General features: G+C 59.6%; 1 protein-coding gene across 2 annotated transcripts in view; it reads left to right on the top strand.

Moving 5' to 3' along the window:
* The window catches only part of ZCCHC24 (zinc finger CCHC-type containing 24), a 59,935-nt gene extending 37,398 nt beyond the window's left edge, over positions 1 to 22,537 (top strand). The window contains exons 3-5 of one of the 2 annotated variants that reach the window (XM_036337254.1): positions 11,990 to 12,154; positions 14,808 to 14,848; positions 18,657 to 22,537. In XM_036337254.1, coding sequence (XP_036193147.1) covers positions 11,990 to 12,154; positions 14,808 to 14,848; positions 18,657 to 18,924 — 474 coding nt within the window. In that variant the 3' untranslated portion in view covers positions 18,925 to 22,537. The remainder of the gene's footprint in view (positions 1 to 11,989; positions 12,155 to 14,807; positions 14,849 to 18,656) is intronic. The other variant, XM_036337255.1, reaches the window with a different exon arrangement.
* The last annotated feature ends 458 nt before the right edge of the window (positions 22,538 to 22,995 follow it).

Genomic DNA, 22,995 nt, shown 5'->3' with positions numbered 1-22,995 from the left:
GCTGGCTTTTCCTGACAGCTGGCCCTGGGGACCTGTGTGTCCAGGCCAAGGCAAACAGTGGCGGTGGAGGTGGGGGCAGGGGGTGCCTGCAGGCCTCGGGTCCTTTGCTGTCCCACACAGACAAGGCTCGAGCCCGAGCAGCCAGGCTCCCCACTCCCTTCATTGTTCCCCGTGATAGTTTCCAGATGCCGAGGAGTCACAGGTTTGGGGCTGGTCCAGGAGAGCCGGGCTGGCCCGCCCCCAGCACCCTGCCACCACCTCCACCGCCGCCCCACCCGAGCGAGTGCAGCCGCCTCCCTGTCCCGCATCAGCCGCTCTGCAGTGAGGCGCCCGGGCTCCATTCCTGGCCCGACCCTAAGCTATGGTGTGGACAGGCCCCTGCTCCCCTGTGCCTCTGTTTCCCGGGGTAGAGTGAGCCTGTGGGCAGCGTGGGGAAGATGGTCCCTGGTCGGCACTCCCGCTTTCGCAGAATCATCTAGAGCAGTGTTTCCCGGAGTGGGACCAGCAGAGTCAGCCTCACGCAGGAACTTGTTAGGATGCAGATTCTCAGGCCCACCCAGGCCTGGGGGTTAGAGAGTCTGGGCCAGGGCCCAGCAGGCTGCGTGACAGGGAGCCCCTGTGCCTCGGATGCCTGCTCAAGGGCGAGAACCAGCCTGGGCTCTGGAACGAGGAGCCTGGGCATCTGGAGTCAGAAACATGGAATGCAGACTTGGCATCTGTGTGGCTTGGAAAGGAGCCTTAGTTTTCTGGTAAGGAAAATGGACTGGTGTTCTTAGCACTGTGTGTGGTAGGGTCACTGTGCCGAGTACACGAGACGGTTAGCACACAGGCCGGCCAGCCCAGCCCCCATACCAGAGCTCTCGGGACACGCGCTCTGCGGAGGTCCCCGTCGGCCGGGCTCAGGCCGCAGCGCCGCACGTTAAAGGAGCCGCCTCGGAACCCTGGCTGAGGGCTGTGTGCACCGGTAATGGGCGCACGTACACCGCCTTCCCTCAGCTGCGGCGCCATGGGTCCTGGGACTGCTGAGGGCCGGTGGCACAGAGAGGGAGCCCCCCGGGGGGCAGAGACCAGAGGGGCCCCCGCAGACAGGAGCAGTCAAGGAGAACTTTCTGGAAGGTGCGGCTTCCACCTGGGGAGAGAGGTTTGCCAGGTGGTGGACTAGCACGTTAGCACGTGCGGAGGTGGGTATGAGAGTGAGCACCACCAGCTAGGCCCTCCCCTGTACTGGTCACACACACTTTCTCCATTCCCAGGGCACCAGCAAGGTTATGGTCACATGAGGCTGCGCACAGACAATGGCGAGGGCACCTCAAAAGGGCAGAGCTGTGGACCACGTGGACGGCATGTGGTGCTGCGGGAGTCGGCCAGGCCTGGGTCTGGATCCCACATCTGCTAGTTTCTGGCTGTGCAACCTCAGGCAGAGCTCCTGGCCTCTCTGTGCCCGGCGTGCCCCTCCCTCTCTGTGCCTGTCATGCCCCTCCCTCTCTGTGCCCAGCGTGCCCCTGCCTCTCTGTGCCCGGCGTGCCCCTCCCTCTCTGTGCCTGGCATATGCCCCTGCCTCTCTGTGCCCGGCATGCCCCTCCCTCTCTGTGCCTGGCATGCCCCTCCCTCTCTGTGCCCGGCGTGCCCCTCCCTCTCTGTGCCTGGCATGCCCCTCCCTCTCTGTGCCCAGCGTGCCCCTGCCTCTCTGTGCCCGGCGTGCCCCTCCCTCTCTGTGCCTGGCATATGCCCCTGCCTCTCTGTGCCCGGCATGCCCCTCCCTCTCTGTGCCTGGCATGCCCCTCCCTCTCTGTGCCTGGCATGCTCCTCCCTCTCTGTGCCCGGCGTGCCCCTTGGTAGGAGTTATGGTGGGAATGGAATTGGCGGGTGGACGTGATGCTGCACGTGGCAGCAGCTGTGTGGGCTTCACAGCTGAGGGGCCCGGAGCCCAGGGAGAGGAGCGGAGCATCTGGGGCACCCAGCACGGCGCCCCCACCCGGCCTCCTGCAGAGCCATGCAGGCACCTTGCCCTTGGGGCCCGGGGGAGGGACAGTTCTGCAGACGCTTCCAGGGTGAAGAAGCGAGGGCAGCGGCAGCCTGGGCTGTGGGCGTGGGAAATGTCAGGGTTGCTTCCCCCCCGGGATCCCCTGGAAAGTGACATCAGAGCAACTCTTACACTGAGGGACGCCCCCCACCCCCAAGGGGAAGACCACGGTGCCCTGCCGTGACCACGAGAGGCACACACACGCTCAAATACACCTGCATGCTCACACACACACACACACACACACACACACACACACACACGCTCTCCTCCCGCTGATTTCCAATACCAGCGACGGTGGAAGCTGGCAGATGCCTGGCTGGTCCCCGGGAATCTCTTAACCCCTGCCCCACGACAGCTGCCTCAGGTGACCCTGAAAGCAGTCCACAGCCTTCTGGACCTCACTCCGCAATGAAGGTATCAGACAACAGCCATGAAGCCCGGGGTTCAAACCCTGCCACTTACTTGCTTTGTGACCTTGGACAGGTGACTTAACCTCTCTGGGCCTCTGTTTCCTCATCTGGAAATGGGGTCACAAGGAAGCCACCTACAAGGCAGGTGCACGGCGCTGCTGTGGCTGTCGTGGTCTCCAACACGCACCTGCTGAAAGTTCTCCCAGACAGACAGCTTGCTTCTCCCTCTCCCTCAGTGGCCAGAGGAGGAGAGTGGGACCCGGGAAAGGAGGGACTGATGGGAGCACAGAGCCCAAGCTGGAGTCAGGCCTGCAGCCTCCCAGCCCCCACGGCTCCTGCCAGAGTGGCCCCAAACCGCTGACTTCAGCGTTTCCCTGGCCAGGGCAGCTCAGATTTCTCTCCTGGCACTCAGCCACTCCACACCCGCCCCCATCGCTATTTTGAGCCGAGTTCCCTGTCCCCTTTTCCCGGGGCTGTGGCCCTCACACCCAAAGCCGTACTCCAGGTTGTAGCCTTTCTTCCTCTTAACCCATCACCTTCCTGTCCCCGGTCCCGCCCCCAGGTAGGACTGGACTGGTCGTGGCCTCGTCTAGCCAGGTCACCTCTGCCCAGGCCTCACCAGGGGCGGCCTCAGGTGCAGAGCCAGGGACCAGCCGGTCTGTGAAAATCCTGCCCGAGGTGGCCCACCAGAGTGGTCAGCACAGCCCCGGAGGGCGTCCTGGCCATGGATGGAGCCAGGCTGAGGACCAGCATCACCACCTCCTGCATGGGTGACCCTGGCCCTGGCCCACACTCTTCACCCATCCTGGACACTGCCACACCTGTGTCCCCTCCAGCTCCCCATGTGCTGAGGCCCTAGGGTGCTCCGAGGGAGCAGGAGGCACGGAGGGCCTCGTGTGGCCGCAGCACGCTCAGAGGCCAGTGGGAAACCAGACGCAGAAACAGCAGTTCGTGGAAGTCTTTCTATTTGGGATGAAATCCCTGGCATGCGGAGGCCGGGTCAGGGCAGGACATGACCGAAGCAAAGTGAGTGGTGCAGACCACAGGGTCCCCTGGGAGCTCGGGGAGCCAAGACCTCCTCTGGGGAGGCGGCAGGAGGGTTCTCGCCAGCGCACGCACGAGGCTGGGACTCGGAAGGTGGGGTGAGCAGCCGGAGGAGAGCCAAGCCTGTCTGAGCTGTAGGAGGCCGGAGGGGTGCCCTTTGAGCTGGGCCTTGATGGCTACACGGGCATGCGCCAGGCGGAGAAGTGTGTGGGGTGCAGGGAGCAGCAAATGCGAGGGAAAGGGGTGGGGTGGGACGCATCTTTTGCAGGACCTGACTGTTGTTGTTTGCGTATGAGTTTTGTAGGAGGGAGTAGCAGCAACCGTTAGAAGATCAGCTGGGCCAGAGGGGAAGGGGCCCCAAAGCCTCGAGTGTTTGCCTCCGCCCTGTGGATGGCAAGGGCCCTCAAGCCCGAAATGGCCACTGAAGTCCCCGGGGGACTCCGCCTGGCCGAACGGGGTCGTGGCTATAGCAGGGCAGGGGCCACAGGCAGCGGAGAGGACTAACTGAGCGAACGGCCCCCAGACAGGGACCTGGAAACCACTCGGGACAACAGTGGTGTTGAGTTCGAGCAGCACCCAGCTTTCTGCCCACCGCTGGTGGTTGCAGGGCTCACCCCACCCCCGGCCGCAGGGGCTCCGCAGTCACACGAGGGGAGGGAGGACCAGGCCTCCGCAGTCACCAGGATTCGGATGTTTTCCACCCCTGTGGACGGCCCCTCTTCCCCTCCCGCCCCAGCTCTGCTCTGTGCGGTTTGCTAGTGGAGGAAAGCCAGAAGCAGGAAACAGATAACTCAGGGAGTGGCGGATCATGTGATTAAAAAGTCTTCGCTCTCCACAATGTTTTGCCCGAGAGAACTTCAACTCGCCTGGCCCGGGGCAGGGTTTGGAGAGAGGGCTTTCTTTTCTCACTTCTGGGCCGGGCTTCCTTGGGGCCATGCACCCCGAGGCATGTGGGGGTGCTGGGGCCTCGGACCCCTCTGGGTCCTTGGAAGGGCCGCTGTCTCACCCTGTGCCGTTTCCTCTGTCCCTTCCGTTCATTCCCACCTTCTCTCACCTCGCCCTTCACAGCAGTGGCCCCGTCTTCGCACTCTGTCCTGTCCTGCTCATGCCCTCGGCTCTCACGCCACCCACCCCCTGCCCCTGACTCCTGCTGTCCGCTGCCTCTCTTCCCTGCCTCTGTCTCCCCTTGGTTTCTCCTCTCTCGCTGGCCGTCCCTCCCTCCACGCCCGCTCCGTGCCCCCTCCCCAGGGTTTCCTGAGCCCTTTTCCTGGCACTGTGAAAGCTCCCATTGTTCCCTGCGCTCTGACAAACCCCAGTGTTGTGGAGTCAGGATGGCATTTCTGCGGTGGCTTTGGCCTGGGAACCCAGTGGGAGGAGTGCCGAGGAGGCTGGGCCTTCTGGGCCCATGCTGGGCTGCGGCAGGAACCCGAAGAGGGGAGGGGGTCTGGGGCAGGCGGCGAGGATGCCTGTGCTCAGACAAGGGGGCCCTTGAGGCTCGAGAAAGCCGGGTGGGGGGGCGGGGGGGGGCTCGCAGCGTCCTCCCCCCTCCCGGCAGCCGGCAGGCCTCGCGGCCCAGCCCACCTGTCCTCTGATCCCGCTTCCTCTGGGGCCTCCGCGGAGGCTGCAGCTGCTGGACCCGGCCTCCCGCCGCCTCCCGAGGCCACGTCTGCGGACACTGGAGTGTAGGAGTCTCCTGAGTGTCCCTAAACAGCGTCACTCACAGAGCACGGGGGCAGGAAAAGCGTGGGCTTTGGCACGGAACAGACCCGAGCTCAGAAACTGGCCCTGCCGCTTACTGATGGTGACTTCAGACCAGTCCCTGCCCCATCCCGAGCCCGTTCCTCACCGGCCATCTGGGTGAAGGGTGCTCATCGCGTGGGGCTGTCGCATCGATGAGCGATCACTTTATGGGCCCCTGGCGGCCGCAGGCCTGCACGCAGGGGGGCTGGGTGAAGGGCGGCCTAAGGCTGTGGGTCCAAAGGTGTTCCTGGGGGTGCGAGTGACTTGGGTCTGGACGTGTGGCCGGTGGTGTTGGCGCCGGGCAGGGCCACCGTTGGTCAGCGTGCCGGCCCCTTTGGAAGGGCCGGAGTCTGAGAGGATTCCTCATCTGTCTGGCTTACGTCCATGTTCCTGGAAGGGTCCACAAGCCTTGTGCAGAGCGGGTGCTCACTGAACGTTAGCTGAAGGAAGAACTGATGGAGGGGGTGGCCCGGGGTCGGAGGTCAGAGGTGGGTCAGAGGCTTGCTCTCTAATTTTCTCACAGCCTTTGGTGAGAGGCCGTGCGTGCGGTGCAGAGTGTCGCTTTGGAGTCAGCGGCGAGGCCTCAGGTCTTGGCTGCGCGGCTGGGGGCCCTGCCTGCGATGCGGGGCTTCTCGGGGCCTCAGTGCCTTCTCCCGTCGGGTGGAGGGGGTCAGGAAGCGGAGGGCACAGAGTAACTGCTCACTAGAGGTGAGTGTCCCAGCTCCTTGGCAAATGAAGGAAAGGAGGCTCTCAGCCGGGTCTGAGGCAGCCCGGCCCAAACCGGGGCCTCTGGCCACAGCCCGCTTCCTCTCCACTGGCCCAGGCTCCAGGATTCACACCGGAGGGCAGAGGGGCGCCTGTGGGCCGAGAGGCGGGGCTTAAAAGGATTGATTACCCCTCAAAAGAGAAAAGAGCACAGTCCTCCCCATGGCGGTGCCCTAGCCTCCAGAAAGGGTCCCCAGAACCCTTTGGCCTGTCCAGGAAGGGCCGACAGGATGCGCAGAGTCCTGGGCCTGTGGGCCAGACCCCCTGCCTCTCAGCCTGGTGTCCTCAGCTGCGGGAAGGGCGTCGCGCAGTCCTGAGACCCGGCTCTTCCTGCCTCTCCTCTCGGCCAGGACCACCTCAGTGGCCCAGCTGCAGGAGAGCCGGCAGACGGGCGGACAGCGAGCCAGCGGGAGCCCATCTGTTCCTGATTTCCTCCCCACTCCTCTGGCTCCAGCCAGTGCCTCTCAGCTGGACGCACTGTGGGGCCGGCCTGGAGCCCCATGGCAGAGCGGGAACGGCCGTGGGGCTGCTGAGCACCATTTGACCTCTGGACCTCAGGAGGAAAGTGACCTTGCCCAGTGGTCAGGGCCACCTTCATGCTGGAGATGGGGAAACTGAGGCCCAGAGAGGGGAAGGCTGCCTCTCAGGCCACCCAGTGTGCCAGTATCTGCTACAGTGTCAACCCTTCCCTGTTTCTCACCATCCTGGCTGGGTGGGTCCCTCCTGGCATGTTGCAGGGCACTTGAGAGAGTGGGCTTGAGCCAGACGGCCAGGGTTCAGATCCAGACTCTGCCACTTGCTGATGGTGTAGCCTTGGGCAAGTTCCTTAAGCTCTTCACGCCTCGGGGTTCTCATCCCAAACCTGGGACTAATCCTATTGGGCTCATAAAGTGACTCAAAGAGGGTCTGGCCCTGACTAGACACCTAACTTGTGTGGCTATTCGTCTGTCCCAGAACTTGGCCAGGCACAGCCTGCTCTCCTGGGCAGGTGGAGGGGGTGCGGCAGGGCTGGGACGGGCCCTGCGCTGGGCCCACAGCCGGGACGGTACCCTGAGAGCAGACCCTGTGCGTCCTGGGGTGGAACCAGCCTGGGGTCGTGCTGTGCAGGGCGTAGCCGCAAGTCTTCAGCAACCCCGCGGTGCTGCCACCTCCTGAGCCCAGGTCCCTGGGATGCTCGGCCTCACGCTGCCACGGCTGAGTCATCGCCCTGCAAAAGGGACTCCCTCTAATTTGCTTCGCCCTAAAGGCTGGCTCACTCCTGGTGGGACTTTGGGAAGCAGGGCAGGGACGCTAATGGGCAGAGTGACCAGCTGGGCTCTTGTGTCCTGTGACAGGTGTGGATACTTCTCTGGCTGTCCTCAAATCCAGGAATAGGAGGTCCACTCCATGAATGGCAGGAGGGAAGCTCTTTGGACCCGAGTAGAGTCCAACAGAACCAGCAGCCAGAGGTCACCAGTGCCCTGAACCCAGGCCCCAGTGTCCACACCTGCAGGGGCAAAGCTGGAAAGAACCACCATCTCTGTTGGGAAAGTGCAGGACGCCCCCTTGTGGGCAGGCAGAGCCTGCAGGCCAGGGAGTCCGCTGATGAAGTATCTTTGTCAAAGGTATACCTACGAAGGTGTACCTAAGCTTTGAAGACAGAGTAGAGCACGCTGGCTCCTGGAGGCTGATTTCCCGCCAGCTCTTCTCTTGCCTTGTTTTCCTTTTTACAGTTTCGCCCTGAAAGCAGTCGATATGTGATCATTTATCCTTCTTTCTTTATAAGCATTTTCCCAAACCCTTAAAAAATCCTCATAAATATTTTAGTGGCTCTGTTGTCACTCATCCAATGGGTGTGACATCGTGTTGGATGCTTGGCTTGTTCCAGTTGTTCACTGTCATAAACAATGATGAACATCCCAGGACAGGGCTCTGGTCCACAACTCTGGTCACGGTTAGGATGGTCGCTCAGGCCTGGATTTGCTGAGGGGAAGGAATGGACTTTTTTTTTTTTTTCTCACGTTTGAAGGCTTACTGCCAAGTTGCACGATGAAAATACAGTAGGAAACATACCTGTTCAGCCCTCAGCCCAGCAGCATCTGCGCGTGCCCCTTTCACACCTGCCCGGGGGCACTTCACAAGAGGCGGAAGGACTGCAGAGCTGGAGATGCCCTCAGAGTTACTCGGCCCAACTGCCTGACCAGGTCATAAGTCCCCTTGGCAACTTTCCTGGTAGCTAGCTGTTCACCCAGCTTCTGCTTACCTATCCCCAGGGACAGGGAGTGTACCATCTTATGGCCAACGGCCAGAAATCTCATGAGTTGGTGGGAAGAAAACCGAAGAGGCGCCCAAATAGTGTCAGCATCATCTGCGTCTCTTCCCACGACGCTGGCCGCCGGGACGGCTCTCCCACCCCCACCCAGCCCCGCTTTCACTGCTCCTGGCACAGGGCCTCCTCCTCCTCCCACGCCGGCCGCCACCACCCACTTCCCAGGCTGCCCCCCACGGCAATTCCACCCCAGCTTCGGAGGTCAGGGGGACCCAGTCCCTCGTCCCAGCTCAGTCCCCGGTCTTCTGTGTGTCCTTGAGCAAGACCCTTGATTCTCTGGTCTCCAGAGGGCCTGTCTGTGCCTGACGTGATGGTTTCTGAGCCCCAGAGAGCTTTGCCCAGGCTCCTGGAAGATCTGATTCCCCGGAGGGGACGTGGCAGGGGCCCGGGTCAGGAGAGCCTGGTTGGACCTGGCACCCTTCCCGGCTCAGGCGGTGGCGGCCCCTGCAGAGCCGTCAGCATAACCGGCTGTTTCATGCGAAGTTTATGAGAAGAGGCCGAGGGATCGTGTGGGGGGTAGAGAAGCCTTTGTTCTGTCAAAAAGTCCTGCTCCCTTTGGCCCTACCCTCATCTGTAGGCATAAACCACATTGGGACTGAGCCCTTCCAGGAGGCATCACCCCTGCTCGCCAGGCCGCGTCTCTCCTCTGACCTGCAGGAGGGCAGAGCCGCTGGCCGGCTGAGCTGGGGGCCCGGGGCCTGGCGGATTTCTCCTCCTGAGCACAGGCCCCAGCTTTATAATGGGGACACGCTTGGGAAAGGTGAGCCAAGACCGGGCCTCACCTCCTGCTTCTCACACTGGAAACTCTTTGGCAAGTCCTGTTCCTTCCCCGGGCCTCAGTTTTGCCATCTGGTAAATGGGTTGGTGATATCCCTGTCCCACAGGGTTATGAGGAGAGGTGAATGGGGGCCTGCAGGATACAGAGCCCTGAGCGCAAAGCCAGCACACACAGTGCTTCGTAAATGTCTGTTCTCTTCGCCTTCCCCTCCGCAGCCTCCTCAGTCTGGGTCCCTGCCTGAGAATTCCAGAGGGGAAGGCACCTAATGATGCTCCTTTTTCACTTCCCCACAGCCCAGGGGTAGCAAGCCCACCTCTACCCGGGCCTCCCCCCACCCTGGGAACTTTCCTCTTACGTTTCACACCCGTTGGTCTCAGCCCTAGCCTCCCTTCTCCTGGACGGAGCCTGCTCCCTCTCCCTGGGTAGGCCCCGGAGAGAATCACACTAAATCGCCGAAGGGACTTGCAGTGCCCAGCCACCGAGCTAAGATGTTCATGTGCACAAAAGCAGCCATTCTTCCAACAGCCCCGGGCAGGCCCATCATCGCCTGGGTTTCCACATGAAGACGCCGAGGCGCACAGAGGTCGAGTGGTCTGCAGTTCTAAGTGTTTTACGTGTGTTAGCTCATGTAGTCCTGAGAGTGCACTTCTGGGGTAGCTCCTGTCCTTGTCCTTGTGAAGTAACCTACTCAGGAGCAGGAGCTGGATCTGGATCTGGAGTCTGTGCTCTTAACCTGGTGCACAACATCATAAACAGGCAGTTACCCAGGCAAGCGTTACTATGGAAACAGATCGTCTCATAGCTCAGTGCTTCTTAAACTCTATGGCATGGGAACCCCCTGGGCCTCATGTTGAAATGCAGATTCTGAGCCTGTAGACCTGAGGTGGGGCCTGCGGTTTTGCATTTCTAACGAGCTCCTAGGGGTGCTGCTCAGGCCGGTCCAGGAGGGACAGGGGACAGGTGTGTGGTCACAGTGCAGGGCCTGTGTGAAAGCCACGGAGGTGACACAGTGCAGGTGCCGTCGGTCTGATGGGGTGGCCCCTTCGCAACTTCAGCTGATAGACGCCATAAGCATTCTGGACCAATGTGGTCATATTTCTGTGTGCAGTCTCTCATTTTTAAATATTGGGGCAACGAATTCAACTTTATAAAGCACTAAGCAGGTTGTACATGAGTGTTCACAGCAACATTGCTCACAACAGCCGAGGACAGGAAGCAGCTCAGTGTCTATCATCTGATGAGTGAGTGCACATAAAACATGGCATGCCCATACAATGGACTGTTTTTCAGTAACGAAATGAATGAAGTACTGACACATGCCACAGTATGGATGGGCCTTAAGATCATTACACTAAGTAAAAGAAGTCAGCTCCCAAAGAACCATTATTGCATGATCCCACTTACATGAAATATTTAGAATAGGGAACTCTTTAGAGTCAGAGAGTAGATTAGGGGTTGCCTAGGCCTGAGTGGTAAGGAGGTGGGGGTAGGATGGGGCGTGACTGTTAATGGGTACAGGGTTTCCTTTGGGGGTGAAAAAATGTTCTAAAAATAGATTGTAGTGATGGTTGTATAACTGTGACTATACCACAAAACATTGACTTGTACACCTTAAATAGGTAAAATGTAGAATCATGTCTCAATAAAGCTATTTTTAAAAATGCCATGTAGGAAAAAGCTAGTTTCCTTAATATATAAAGTGCAGTTACAGATCACCAAGGAAAATACCAAACCCAAGCAGGGAAAAAGATTTACAGAGGATTCGAACTAAAAGTTTGCAGATGGTTCTTAAATGCATGGGGAACGTCTCTCTTGCTCCTCATAGAAGACATACGAGTCAAAGCTGCTCTGAGAAGGTTGCCTCTCATGTCAGCAACGATGAAGACTGGTGGCGAGGAGGTGAAGTCGGGACACGCAGGGAAGGCAGTGATAATTTGTCGTTACCTTTAAAACTTAAAAGTGAACCTCCACTTCTATTTCTAGGAATTTATTCCGCAAATGTTCTCTCTCTTTGTACACACACACACACACACACGCACACGCACACACATGCACATTATTCACTGGAGCGTTGTTTGTCATAGCGGAAGAGTGGAAACCACCCGGATGTTCTGTGACTGTACTGGAACTGCAAGTGTGCGAATACTGGGCAACCGTTAGAAAACAGTAGCTCTGTTTGTCCTCCTGTGGGGAAAGGGTACTTGATTAGATATAGGGTGTCCCCAAAAAGGTATACACACTTTGAATAATTAGTAATTCCAATGGGTTAAATTTGAAAAGAAAAAAATCAATTGAGTTATTAGCTGTTAAGTGTGCATACCTTTTTGGGGACATCCTGTGTATATCTCACAATCATATGTCCAAGATACATTATTCAGTAAAAAAAAGAAAGAGGCAGAGCCAGCATAACGTCTCTAAGCGAGCGAGGGGAAGAAAGCGTGTGTGCACATATGTTGCAGATGTTTGTAAATGCGGAGTGTGTCTTCGGGGTGGTGTGCCTCCAGGTCGGGGAGAGGGTGGCGAGAGCGGGGGTGAGGCACTGCATGTGTACGAAGCTGCGGTGCCCGTGTTGCCTCGTCAGGAACCATTAAACCACACACTGTGGGCCAACGAGCACCTGTGTGCGGGTTCACGCGCCTCTCTGTGACAGCTGAGCTAAAGAAGTGACTCCTAGCACCACCAAGGGCTTCGCTCCCTTAACTGAAAAAGATGTGCCCCCCCACCTCCTCTGTCCTCTGTCCTCTGCCCCCAGCCTTGGATTCCCGTGTGTGCTCTGGGGTGACCCTGGTGTTCTCTGGATGGGGACAGAGTGCTTGCACATGGGGACACAGGGTATAAGAGCTGAAGAGGGGGACCCCAGGGGGCAGCATTTTGGCCTGGTGGACCCCAACCCCCTGTGTTTGCTTCCTGTCCTCCAGGCACGCCCCAAAGGCGAGGGTCTGACCCCATACCAGGGCAAGAAGCGCTGTTTCGGCGAGTACAAGTGTCCCAAGTGCAAGAGAAAGTGGATGAGCGGGAACTCCTGGGCCAACATGGGGCAGGAGTGCATCAAGTGCCACATCAACGTGTACCCGCACAAGCAGGTGAGCGGGCGGGGCGGGCGGAGGGGGTGGGGGCGGGAAGCAGGGGGCTCGGGGCTCTGAAGGGCTGAGGGAGGGTGACTTTGTCTCTCATTAGGCCTTCTTAGGGCAAGGATGAGACCAGATCTCTCCAAGTTGGCTTTCTTTCCTGTCTCATCTGAGATGGGGTGAGAGAGCGCCGCTGCCCGGGAAAAGGGGAAGGGGAGGAGGATAAGGGGCAATGCGCGAGGCTCTGAGACTGCAGCCCGGGTGCATTTGGGACGTTAGGAACCTGGATGCTGCTGTGAGACAGGGGTGGGAGGGCAGCAGGATGCACAGGAAATATGCACGTTGTACGTTTATTCCTCCAGCCCAGTCACATATGCGGGGCAGCTGCAGGGCGCCAGGCACTGTGCTCAGGGCTAGTGGCCAAGGCACCCAGAGGCCTGCCCTGGGGGGAAGGGCAGCTGGTCCAGGGAGGACCCACTCACTGCAGCTGCCAGGAGGAGGGGCCGTTTACTCCGGGACCTGAGGGAGCAAAGGAAGCCAGAGCTTTCGCAAGCAGGGAGCAGCCATCCTAGAAAGGGGGTGCAGCAGGCGCAAACGCCCTGAGGCCCCAGGACTTGGGGTGCTCCAGGCCCAGAGCTCAGTGGGGGAGCAGGAGAGCGGAGTGAGAGGAAGGGCTGGGGCACGGAATGGCGGCCACCAGAGCCTTGGGGGTCACGAGAGGGGACTCCTGAGCAGCAAGGCTCTGCTCCCCTTTGAGACGGTTACTCTGGTTGTGCAGTTTCGGGGTGGGGAGGGCGCTGAGAGATTGAACATGGGAAACCATTGGGAAGTCCTACGTGAGCTGGCCGAGGTCTGGGTGAGGGGGTGGCTCCATCTGGACTCTACACAAGTGTCACCGTATTGGATATGGAAGGCACGGGCGGGGCGGGGACCCAGAACAATCGCACTTCGGGTTTGGGCACCTGAGTGGGTGAGTGGTTGTCAGCCAGGTGAGCAGCCTGGCTGGGGGGCGGGTGAACGAGGGGTTTGCAGAGGTGGAGGGGGGGAGAGTGTGTCGGGGGGGGAGAAGGTTGATGAGTTGGGCATATTTAGACAAATGGGGGAATGCATGATCCTGGGTGTCAGACTAGGAGGCAGGAAGGGAAGCCACAGGGGCCCTGATGGAGAGGAGGGGCCAGGACTGGGGGAGGCCAGGGAGCCAGGGAGCTGGACAGAGAGGAGCTGCTGCAGGGGACCACCCAGGGGGTGGTAGGAGAGAGGTCACTGTTGAGGCAGTGGGGCACTGAGGAGCCGGGCTGGTGAGTTGTCCCTGTGTCAGCTGCGTCAACAAGGGAAGTGGCAGCAGCCGGAGGCAGAGGAACCTGAGGGGAAGGGAGGCAGAGGGGTGCAGAGGCGGGCATTGGGGGCACTTGGGGAGGCCCCCCTGAGGCGGTGATGAGCTGGGATGGGGAGTAGAGGGTCATGGACTCAGGGGGCTGGGTGGGGGTGGCGGAGGGGACAGGCACTGCTGGTGAGGGGACAGCATGTGCAAGTAGGGGCCAGGGCTGGCACGGAGCGTGGGAGGAGCTGGGGGGAGCAGAGTCTGGATGGGGGGGCTGCTGGGCCGTTGGAGGCCAGGCAGAGAACTTGGCCCCTGTCCTACTAGAAGAAGGAGGAGAGGGTGCTCATGGTCCAAATGCTCTCTGATTGTCTGACCCTCGTGCTGGCCTCCATTTCCTGTTTGCAGGCTCACCATCCCCCACCCCCAAAGGTTTTCATGGTCCCATCACCCACAGTCACACACAGGCGGACAGACTGGAAACTGGCCGTGGCCGAGGGGCAGGCCCACATCCTAAGGGCGCTGCGGGAGAGGCCCCGGTGACCGAGGGGGAGGGCGGGCACAGGGCACAGGGCACACAGTGTTTGGGAGCATGTCAGGGGCTGGGATGGGGTGGGCAGTCTGGAGGAGACCATCCGGTCCTGAGCTCTCCTGGTGACTCCTGACAAGGCCTGGGCCCAGGCCACAAACACACGCACCGTTCTGATGGTCAGAGGTTCGCCTGGCTGGGCTCTGCGCTCCCAGCCCTGTGCGTGGCCGTGCTGTTCGGGGGGCGGGGGTGGGAGGGGTGAGGGCTCGTGGGCTCTCGCCAGGTCTGTGCAGGCACTGAAAGAAGGTGAAGGTCGAGGGTGCTAGGCATCCCAGGAGCTTCCTCTCCAAGCGAACAGGTCAGACAGGGTTAGCCGCTGGCATCAGAATCACGGGCGTGGTCACCCCGGTACCGTGTGCCAAGCCCCCGCACGCCCTCCATCTGTGCTCTGCCCTCCACCCAGGTTCGTTCATCCCGATTTCACAGGCAGGGAAGACACGGACCCGAGAAGCCACATGGGGTCCCCAGGGTCCCCAGATGGAAGTGGGGCCCAGAGCTGAACTTGCCCTTGTCTATTGAGCTGTCGGGAGCCCTGCCCTGAAGCACACAGGCCCAGTTTGTGCCCCAGCTCGGCCTCCCGTGCGCTGGGCCCACGTGCCATGGTCCCGGTCAGGAGGGAGGAGGTGGGTTTCAGTGACGGGAGAGGCAGCACTGGGAAGAGTGTGACCGCAGCGAGCGGTGGCGGGCACTCCTCCGAGCGCTTTATACGTTCGTCCTCAGCCACCCCCTGAGGTCAGCTCTCTTATTTCCCCAAACTACAGAGGAGCAACATGAGGCAAGGGGCGCACGTGACTCACCCAAGGTTAGTAGAAAAGAGGGAGAAAGTTCGGGGCTGCAGGGGGCAGATGAGTAGCCGGGTGGGGATGAGGGGACCCGGGAGGACAGGTCACGTGGCTGGCGGGCCAGGGAGCCAGAATGGGCCAGTTCCTGCAGGGGCGCAGGTGGGCAGGGGCCGGGGTCTGTGCTGGGGGTCTGGGAGGCTCGTTTTTGTGATTTTCACACCCTCTGTGACCTAAGCAGAGAGGCATGACCGATGCCCCCAGGCAGGTGGGACCCACTTCCTCCAGTGGCTCCAGCCTCCTAGGCCCTGCCCCTCCACTGCCCAGCAGCCCTCCCTCCATGCCAGGCACATCCTGGCTGGCACCACCTTCCTCAGGCCGGCAGTGCCTCATCCGCTTCCTCGTTTCTCTCCTGCCAAGCTCAGTGAGCACAGCCTCCCTGACCCCTTCCCCCTGTCCGTGCCCAGGATCAGAGTCCTGGCCCCACCTGCAAGGCTCTTCCAAGAGCATGTGGCCTGCTTCCCTGTCCCCAGGCCCTCCCCAGTCATCAGCCTTGTCTGTGGAGCCCTCGCTGTGCCGCAGGGAGACTGAGGCCCAGGCAGGACCGGAACCGGAGCACCAAGGGGCCCAGGACCGGGCTCCCGTCACCACCCGGCCCCCGTCTCCTGCCACAGGGGTCTCCTCCCTCAGGGAGGCTGCAGACCCGGCCGAGAGTGAGGGGTGGTGTCAGGAGCTTTTGAAGAGCTGAAAAGGGAGGGTCCCGGCGGTGGGGTGGTGGAGAGGGGCTGCTTTATTCCTCCTGCCCCCTGAGCTCTGACCTCTGGGGCAGCCATCTCCTGAGAATCCTCCTCCTCCCCGCTCCTCCCTCCCCTGCCACATCTGCTTTCTGTCAGGCTCCAGCTGAGCCCCCTTCCCGCCCTGCCCCCCCACAGAGGAAAACACTTGGGGCTTTGCCTCACTGCAGGGGTGGGGTTGGCCCTGAGCGATTAGTCCCAGCTGCTGCTTGTTTCCCTCTGAGGAGGGTGGAGGGTGGAGGGTGGAGGGGAGTCGTCTTGACAGCTTCCCTGCTCCTTCACCCACACGGGGCTGAGCCAGGACCCATGGGAGGGGGAACAGCAGAGGCGGGAAGGGCACTGATAGGATCACAGCAAGGGGGACCGAGAGGGTGTTGCAGGGGTGGTTCGGGACTCAGCTGGCTCCCCTGCTCCCAGCCCGCCCCCAGCCCTATATAGCACTAATGGTAATAATATATGATATTAGTACTGGCCAGCACTTTGCTTTTCATGTACCAGGCACTGTCTTAACAATTTTGCATATATTAGCTTTTTATTCTTCCCAACAACCCTATCAAGTGGGCCCTCTTATTAGCCCAGTTTTACAGAGGAGAAAATTGAGGCACAGAGAGGTTAAGTGACTTGCTAAAGGTCACACAGCAACAAGTCTTGCAGAGCTCTTGATGGTTATAAAGTGACCTCATTTAGTGCTGTCTCCATCACACATACAGCCAATGTTACTAACCTCCCCCCCCACCCCTCCCCACCCCCAGTTACAGAAGGGCAAGTTGAGGTTCTAGAGGAGAAAGATCTTGGCCACCAGCCCTTGGTGAAGAGGTGAAGCTGCGGGCCCCTGGGTGAGACCCGTGATGTCCTGGTCCTCCGTTTCCTCATTTGTGAGGCAGGTGGTGATCTGCCCCTCACAGGAAGGCTGAGGTCAGGTGCCATGATTTATGTGGCAGCACTTTGCAAAGTGTAGACCATGGGAGCAAGGGGGTGTCGGCCTGCTTCCTCTGCCTCTCTGGCCCCACCTGGAAGACCCATTCAGGGAAGGGGCCCTGGCCAGCATGAAGAGGGGGGCAGGGAGTGGAACCAGGCTGAGTTTGGTCAGGGGATGGGAGACTTCTGTGTGACCCCTGTGTGGCCGGGATCACTAGGATGGGGGTACAGGGACCTGGGTGTCAGTGCAAGATCGGGAAGCCCTTCTTACAGCTCAGGCAGTGAGCTCAGCGGGCCTACAGGGAACTCCCAGCCCTCGGGGCTTGTAGGCCATGGAGATGGAGTAGGTGTTTGTGGAGATGTCGGGGGGGGGGGGGCAGGGGGGCGGCGCAGGGGATGGGACCTGCCTGGGCCTTTCAGCTTGGAATCCTGGCTTCAACTTGTATTGACTCTACCAGCTGTCCCCCTTCCATTTATCACCATCATCATCAGCGGCGGCAGCATGAATAGCGTCTATGCGCCATCTCTTTCTATTCCTGGTCTTCGTTGAGTTGGAACAGCATCTCATGAGAAACCTGTTGTAACATCCCCTTTTACAGATGGGGAATGGAGGGTCGGAGGGAGGTCGGGTGGCTGCTCAAGGTCGCTCGGCTCGCATACAGCAGAGCTTGTGCTCCAGCCCAGGTGCCCTGGGGACAAACTCTTCTCTGGCCAGGAAAGCTGGTCATCTGTAAGCCCCTGGCGGTGAGGTCAATGCTCCCATCCTTTTTCCAGTCCGTCCTGTGTGGCTTCAGGCCTGGAAGCACAGGGATGGGCTTCCTGCCCCTGGATCCTAACCCTGCCCACCCACGGTTCCTACGCGCATCTCCCAGAGCCCTCTGCCTCTCCATCCCCGACTGCTCGCTCTGAGTGCCACCTCGGGGCCAGGCGCTGCATCATTGGGCAGAAAATGGCAATATTTTACCTTTGAGTGGCTTGCGGTCTAGCCAGGGGCAGCGCTCACCTTCACTGTCCTCCCAGGACCATCCTGGGTCATGGTCAATGGCCCTAAGACTCCCCGCCCTGGCCAGCTTCCCCCCAGATCCCTGCAGGGGACCCTTCTGCAGGCAGGGCTCTGGGTCAGGGCTGTGCCAAGGAACTGCTCGGGAACACGCCTAGTAGCATCCATAAACCTTCCAAGGAGACCAGGCTTGTCTGGCTGTGAGGCCAGGGAGGAGGGCGGGGAGAGGGAGCAGGGACGTGCCCCTGGTAACAGAAAGGTGCCTACGCTGCTCGGTTTACAAACACCAAGACCTCCGAATCCTCCCGGTGCCCTGCAAATGAGGTGTGACGATGGCCCACTTTACAGACATGGAAACTGAGGCTCCCTGAGGTCGCACAGTGAGTGAGCAGCATTATAGGCCTGACAGGTCAGCTCCCTGCTCTGGGCCTCAGTTTCCCTGTTAGGAAACCAGGAGATTCCGCTCATGTAGACCCTCAGCAGACATGGCAGATGGCGTGCCTGGCCCTGGGAAGTGGGGGATCCAGAGCACCGGCTGCCGACCCCTCACAGAGCTGAGGGCTCATTCCCTCAGACCTGAAGAGTTGCGACCGTGTCCAGGTTAAACTCTGCTGGAGTCCCGAGGCCACACGCGGAGGCACGGGAATGACAGCATCCGGGGAAGAAGCGCTGGGTGCAGGGAGGCCGGAGGTGTGGGCTGGGGTCTCCCTGGCTCGGGGCCTCGGTTCCCTTATCTGCATAATGTCTGTGCACCTGTCTTGCCTCTATCCCAGGTTTTTGTGAGCTTCTGGCGGTGGCTGCTCAGAGGTTACAGAGGGTACTGGGGAATGGCAAAGGGTGTCCAGACCCGGGCTCTGGGTATAGGACCCTCTCCCCCAGCCCTGGCCCAGCCCAAGGCCCCAGCCTGTGCCTCTGGGGACAGCAAGAGGCAGGAAGGGCCCTGGTGCCTAGGGAAGCAACCTCTGTGGCCACAGCACACTCCCTCTGGGCTCGCTCTGTGTATGTCTCGCTCCTCCTGTCTCACCCTCTCTCGCCTTCTCTCTTTCCGGCTTCATTCTCTGTCTCTTGCTGCCCCTGGGTCTCCCCACCTTGAGCCCTCTTCCCACTTCCTCTCTGCAGAGGCCCCTGGAGAAGCCGGATGGCCTGGACGTGTCCGACCAGAGCAAGGAGCACCCCCAGCACCTGTGCGAGAAGTGCAAGGTGCTGGGCTACTACTGCCGCCGAGTGCAATGACCGCCCGCCGCCTCCGCCAGCCAGAGAAGACCGCCTGTGTTCGTCCGTGTTGCTGCGTGTCCCCGTGTGTGTGGGGGTGTCCTCACAGGCATGCGGGTCTGGGCAGGGGGTCTTAGGTTCTTGTCTCATGTGTGTTGACAAACAGTGTTACTGACATAGCTGCCCCGCAGAAGGCGGGGTCTCTGGGACTCTCCAGGTGGGCTGAGTCTGTGGGGGGGCTGGGGGCGAGCAGGGGTGGATGCACAGGACCCACAAAGCCCTCGGGGTCCCCTGCAGGCTCTCCTCCTCTGTCCTCTTTGGTGAGCAGCCTTGCATTGGCCACAAGTGCACTAAATTTACTGTGAATCCCAAAGCCTGTGGGGGTTGTCTCCCCAAGACCAGCCGCGCCTTCTCCTCCCCAGAGCCTTCCAGGCTGCCCCGTGCGCACAGCACCCTCACAGAGCCCCATTTCTGTGTCCCGTTCAGGTCAGCAGTCATGGCCAGCTGAGGCCTGGTCTAGCGGCTGCTGGGAGTGAGCCTCTCTGCCCCTTGCCCACTTTGAGCCCCAAACCTGACTGCCTCTGACGTCACTGGTATTACACCCGGGTTCTGCACCCCCCTCCCCAAAGACCCAGAGGTCAGGGACGGGGCGGCAGTGAATGTCGGACAGAGTCCCCAGGTGTGGCCTGGGGCACACCAGGCATCACCTCCCCCACCACACACTTTCCCCATGTGCTTGGATTGGCCAGCCCATTCCCTTCCTTCTTCACCTCCCACCCCCGGCCCATCCCCGATGGAGGTGGTAGGGCCATGCGGCAGCCGCCGTGGCCGAAGGGCATGGGCCTGGCAGGCTGGAGACCTCTGTTCAAGTGCTGACCCTGCCGCTGACAAAGTATGGAACCTGGGGAGGACTTCGAGTCTCCGGGCCTCAGTTTCCCCATGAGGTCAGTGAGTGACACTAGTAAGCGGGGGTGGGGGGCGCCTTCTGGGCACAGGACTGAATTTGGAGAGTGTCACCAGGTTCTACACTCACACCCCCCATCAGTCCATCACTGCAGTCAAGCCAAGGGTGCCAGCCCCATCCCTGCCTGTGGTCCCCATCCCTGCCTGTGGTCCCCACCCCTGCCTGTGGTCCCCACCCCTGCAAAAGTGAAGGAGAAGGGTCCCCCTCCACCTCTCACGGGGCAACCCCAAGCCACGCTGCAGAACCCCGCCCCCCGGGGGAGCAGGGAGACACTGTCCGGCAGCGGGAGGACCACCCTCTTCAGGGAGGAGCCTGTTTCTATTGTCCTGCGTCCTTCCTTTCTCCCAGGGACAGGGAGAAAGCTGGTTGGCAGGACCGACTCACTTGATTTTGCCCCAACATGATGCCTCTGTGGGAAAAAGTCAGACCACGAAATGGGCCTGAAATCCAGTGTTTACCGCGGCTCAGGGACACCCAGCCGGGGTCCAGTGCCTTTGTTTTCAAATGAAAATGTTTGTACAGCTGAGGAGTTACAGTCAAGTGAACCAGGGGTCCAGGGAGCAAGTGGAGAAGATGGAGTGAGTGTGTTTGAAGCCAGGGGGGCTGCAGAGTAGATTTCAGGGGGTCGTGGCCTCTGAGTACATGAAAGGGGGGTATTTGCTCCAACCTGAGCCCCAAAGCTGCCTCCCTCCTACCCACAGCAGCCATGCCTGGCCGCTGGCTGTGGCCACCCTCCCACCCACTGGGAATGCCACGGTGGAGGACCTGCCCAGCTGTTTCCGGCTGTCCCCACCGGGCCCGGGTGAGCGGAGTCGCCCTGGCAGGAGGCACTGTGCCCGAAGAGACGCTGTCACTGCCAGTCATCCTAGTGCGCAGCCACAGGTAATGCTCCCAGCGGTGGGCAGTGTGCTTGTCCGCTGCCAGCACCCGGCCCCAACTCTCCCAGGGACCTGGCCCCACAGTGGGACCCACCAAGTCTGCTGCAGAGGTGGGGGAGCCCGTACCCTAAAAGAGCCGGGACTCCAGGCTGCCGGAGGCCAGGGCTTTCCACGGGCCACAGGAGATGGGCTATCACCCCAAAGTGACCTTCCCCCTGGGCTTGTCCAGCTGGCAGCCATTGCCCCTGCCATCTGTGCCCAGCTGGCCACGGGGGGCTGGGCCCTCTGCACCCCCCCCCCCCCCCGTATTGTTCTGGCAGAACTTGGTCAGCAAAAGCCTCTGATCCCAGGCTGGCTGCTGTGGGAATGAAGTGCTCAGAGGCCTGGGAGCCCAGGGGACGAGCAAGTGTGTGGTTTAGTACGTTCAAAAGGGACAATCGCTTGCAGTTAGTAGGTCTAGTGACGTAGCTGGGAGAGAACAGTGTTTACCCCATTTGAAGTATTCAGTAGTTCTACTTGTGAATTTGTATTTATTTTGAGTTATACTTGACACAGAATTCCTTTTTTAAAAGAAAAAATACTATTTGTGTATTTTGAAAAAAATCATAGATGTTAAAATTTCTGCATAGTTACCAATTATCCTCACAACACTGAACTTGTTACCTTCTCCTGAAAAATCCTCACGGTGATTTCTGTCTGTATATATTTGAAGGCCTTTTTAAAAAAAGAAAAGAAAAGAAAAAAATAATCGTTTGATTTTTGACATAAAACAAAAACAAACAAAAAGAGGCATTTTCAAAACTTCAGAGCTTTCGGGAGGGCAATAGAATAAAACAAAATGTCTGGAAGTATTTTGCAAACCTTCTTGTTGAGGTGCGAGAAAATATTTATGGTGAGAACTTTTCTCTCCTGGGTTTTTTTCGTTTGATTTTTTTTTTTTTTTTTTTTACTATACTTTGGTCTGTAAAAAGTATGCAGCTGAACTACATTAAGAAGGAAATATTGTCTCCATAGAATATTTTATGAAGTTGGTACATAATTCTGACGAGGAAAAAAAACACCTTTGCAATTCTTTAAGCCATATTGTTGCTATCTGTGTTGTTTTCCTTGGATGAAAATATCAGTATTAAGTAGCCAGCATATTACCCCAGTGCTTGGACTCAGTGATATGTGTCTGTCCTGTATTTATACATATGTGTATCTGGAAAGTATTGCCTTTTTAAGGGAAGCTATTCTTACGTATGTAGTGAAAGGGGGATGGTGACCCCTTTGAGCCTCCTCGGCTGAGGGTAACAAACAGCATTGTAATCCGTTCCCTTGCACCTTCTTATTATTCTCTCGTTATTATGGTTACTAGTTTAGTAGGGGGCAAGGAGGTGGGCTAGGGGAGGAAGGGGCATGTGACTAACTAGCCCCCTGTGGCCTTGGCCTGGGGAAGGCCCGGCCAGCAGGGCCCTGGAGGGCGGGCGAGAGGAAGGGAGGCAGTCTTCACAGCCCTCTCGGTGGCCGTCTGAGCCAGGCCTCGGAGCCCCAGGCTCGTAGAACTTGGGTTTGTCAACCAGAGCCCTCACTTGCCCTCCAACGTCTCATAGACTTGAGCCTATTCTACGTGAGTATTTAACCCACATCACTACATTGTAGCCCAGCGCAACAACTAACCCTGCCGTGCGGGAGGTGCCCCGGGGCTGGTGGCAGCGGCCTCGCCGCTCACCTCCTCACTCCCGTGGGGTGACCTGTCCATGTCTGTACCCATTAATGCGTGTGTGTCCAGCTAAAGAGACAAATGGCCCGTGGGCCCAGCTCGGAGAGCACGGCAAGGCTCCTGACTCTCCGAGGGTCGCCCTCGGGATGGCATTCCGTTGTGTGCCTTATTCCTGGAGACTCTGTATGCAGCTCGCCCATAGAAACATGGTCTTTTCCTGCGGCATTAAAGGACTTTAAAGGCCGGAGCGGCTCCTGGCTTTCCTTGTTTACACAGACATCAGTGGGGAGCTGGGCGCTTTCACAGATTCTGGGCCGAGGGGGAGGGAGGGACTTGCGGGCCTGGGTCCACCCTCTGTGCCCTGCCTCCACCCACTGCTGTGCCTCCTCCCAGCCCCTCTGCCCCATGGGGACACTCTCTCTGGGCGAGAGCCCTCCCCAGTCTGGCGAGATTGTTGGCACATTAGGTCACACGTTAGCTGGGCGATGGGACTCCCGGTGACCATATATAGGAGCGAATCTTCCCGGGAGCAGAGCTGGCGGGCGCCCTGGGCCCTGCGCCCCTGCTCACACTGGCCCTCGCGCCAAAGCTGGGGTTGGGGCCTCTGACGCTGGGCATCCCAGTCCGCAAAGCGCTGTGTCCCTGGCCTCCTGGGGAGTCAGGCAAAGGAACGAGGGTCCTTTTGAGCAAGTCCCGGAGGGG

Source organism: Myotis myotis, unplaced genomic scaffold (assembly GCF_014108235.1).
Source record: "Myotis myotis isolate mMyoMyo1 unplaced genomic scaffold, mMyoMyo1.p scaffold_m19_p_15, whole genome shotgun sequence".
Taxonomy (NCBI): Eukaryota; Metazoa; Chordata; class Mammalia; order Chiroptera; family Vespertilionidae; genus Myotis; species Myotis myotis.
This window is presented reverse-complemented; position numbering and strand designations above follow the sequence as displayed.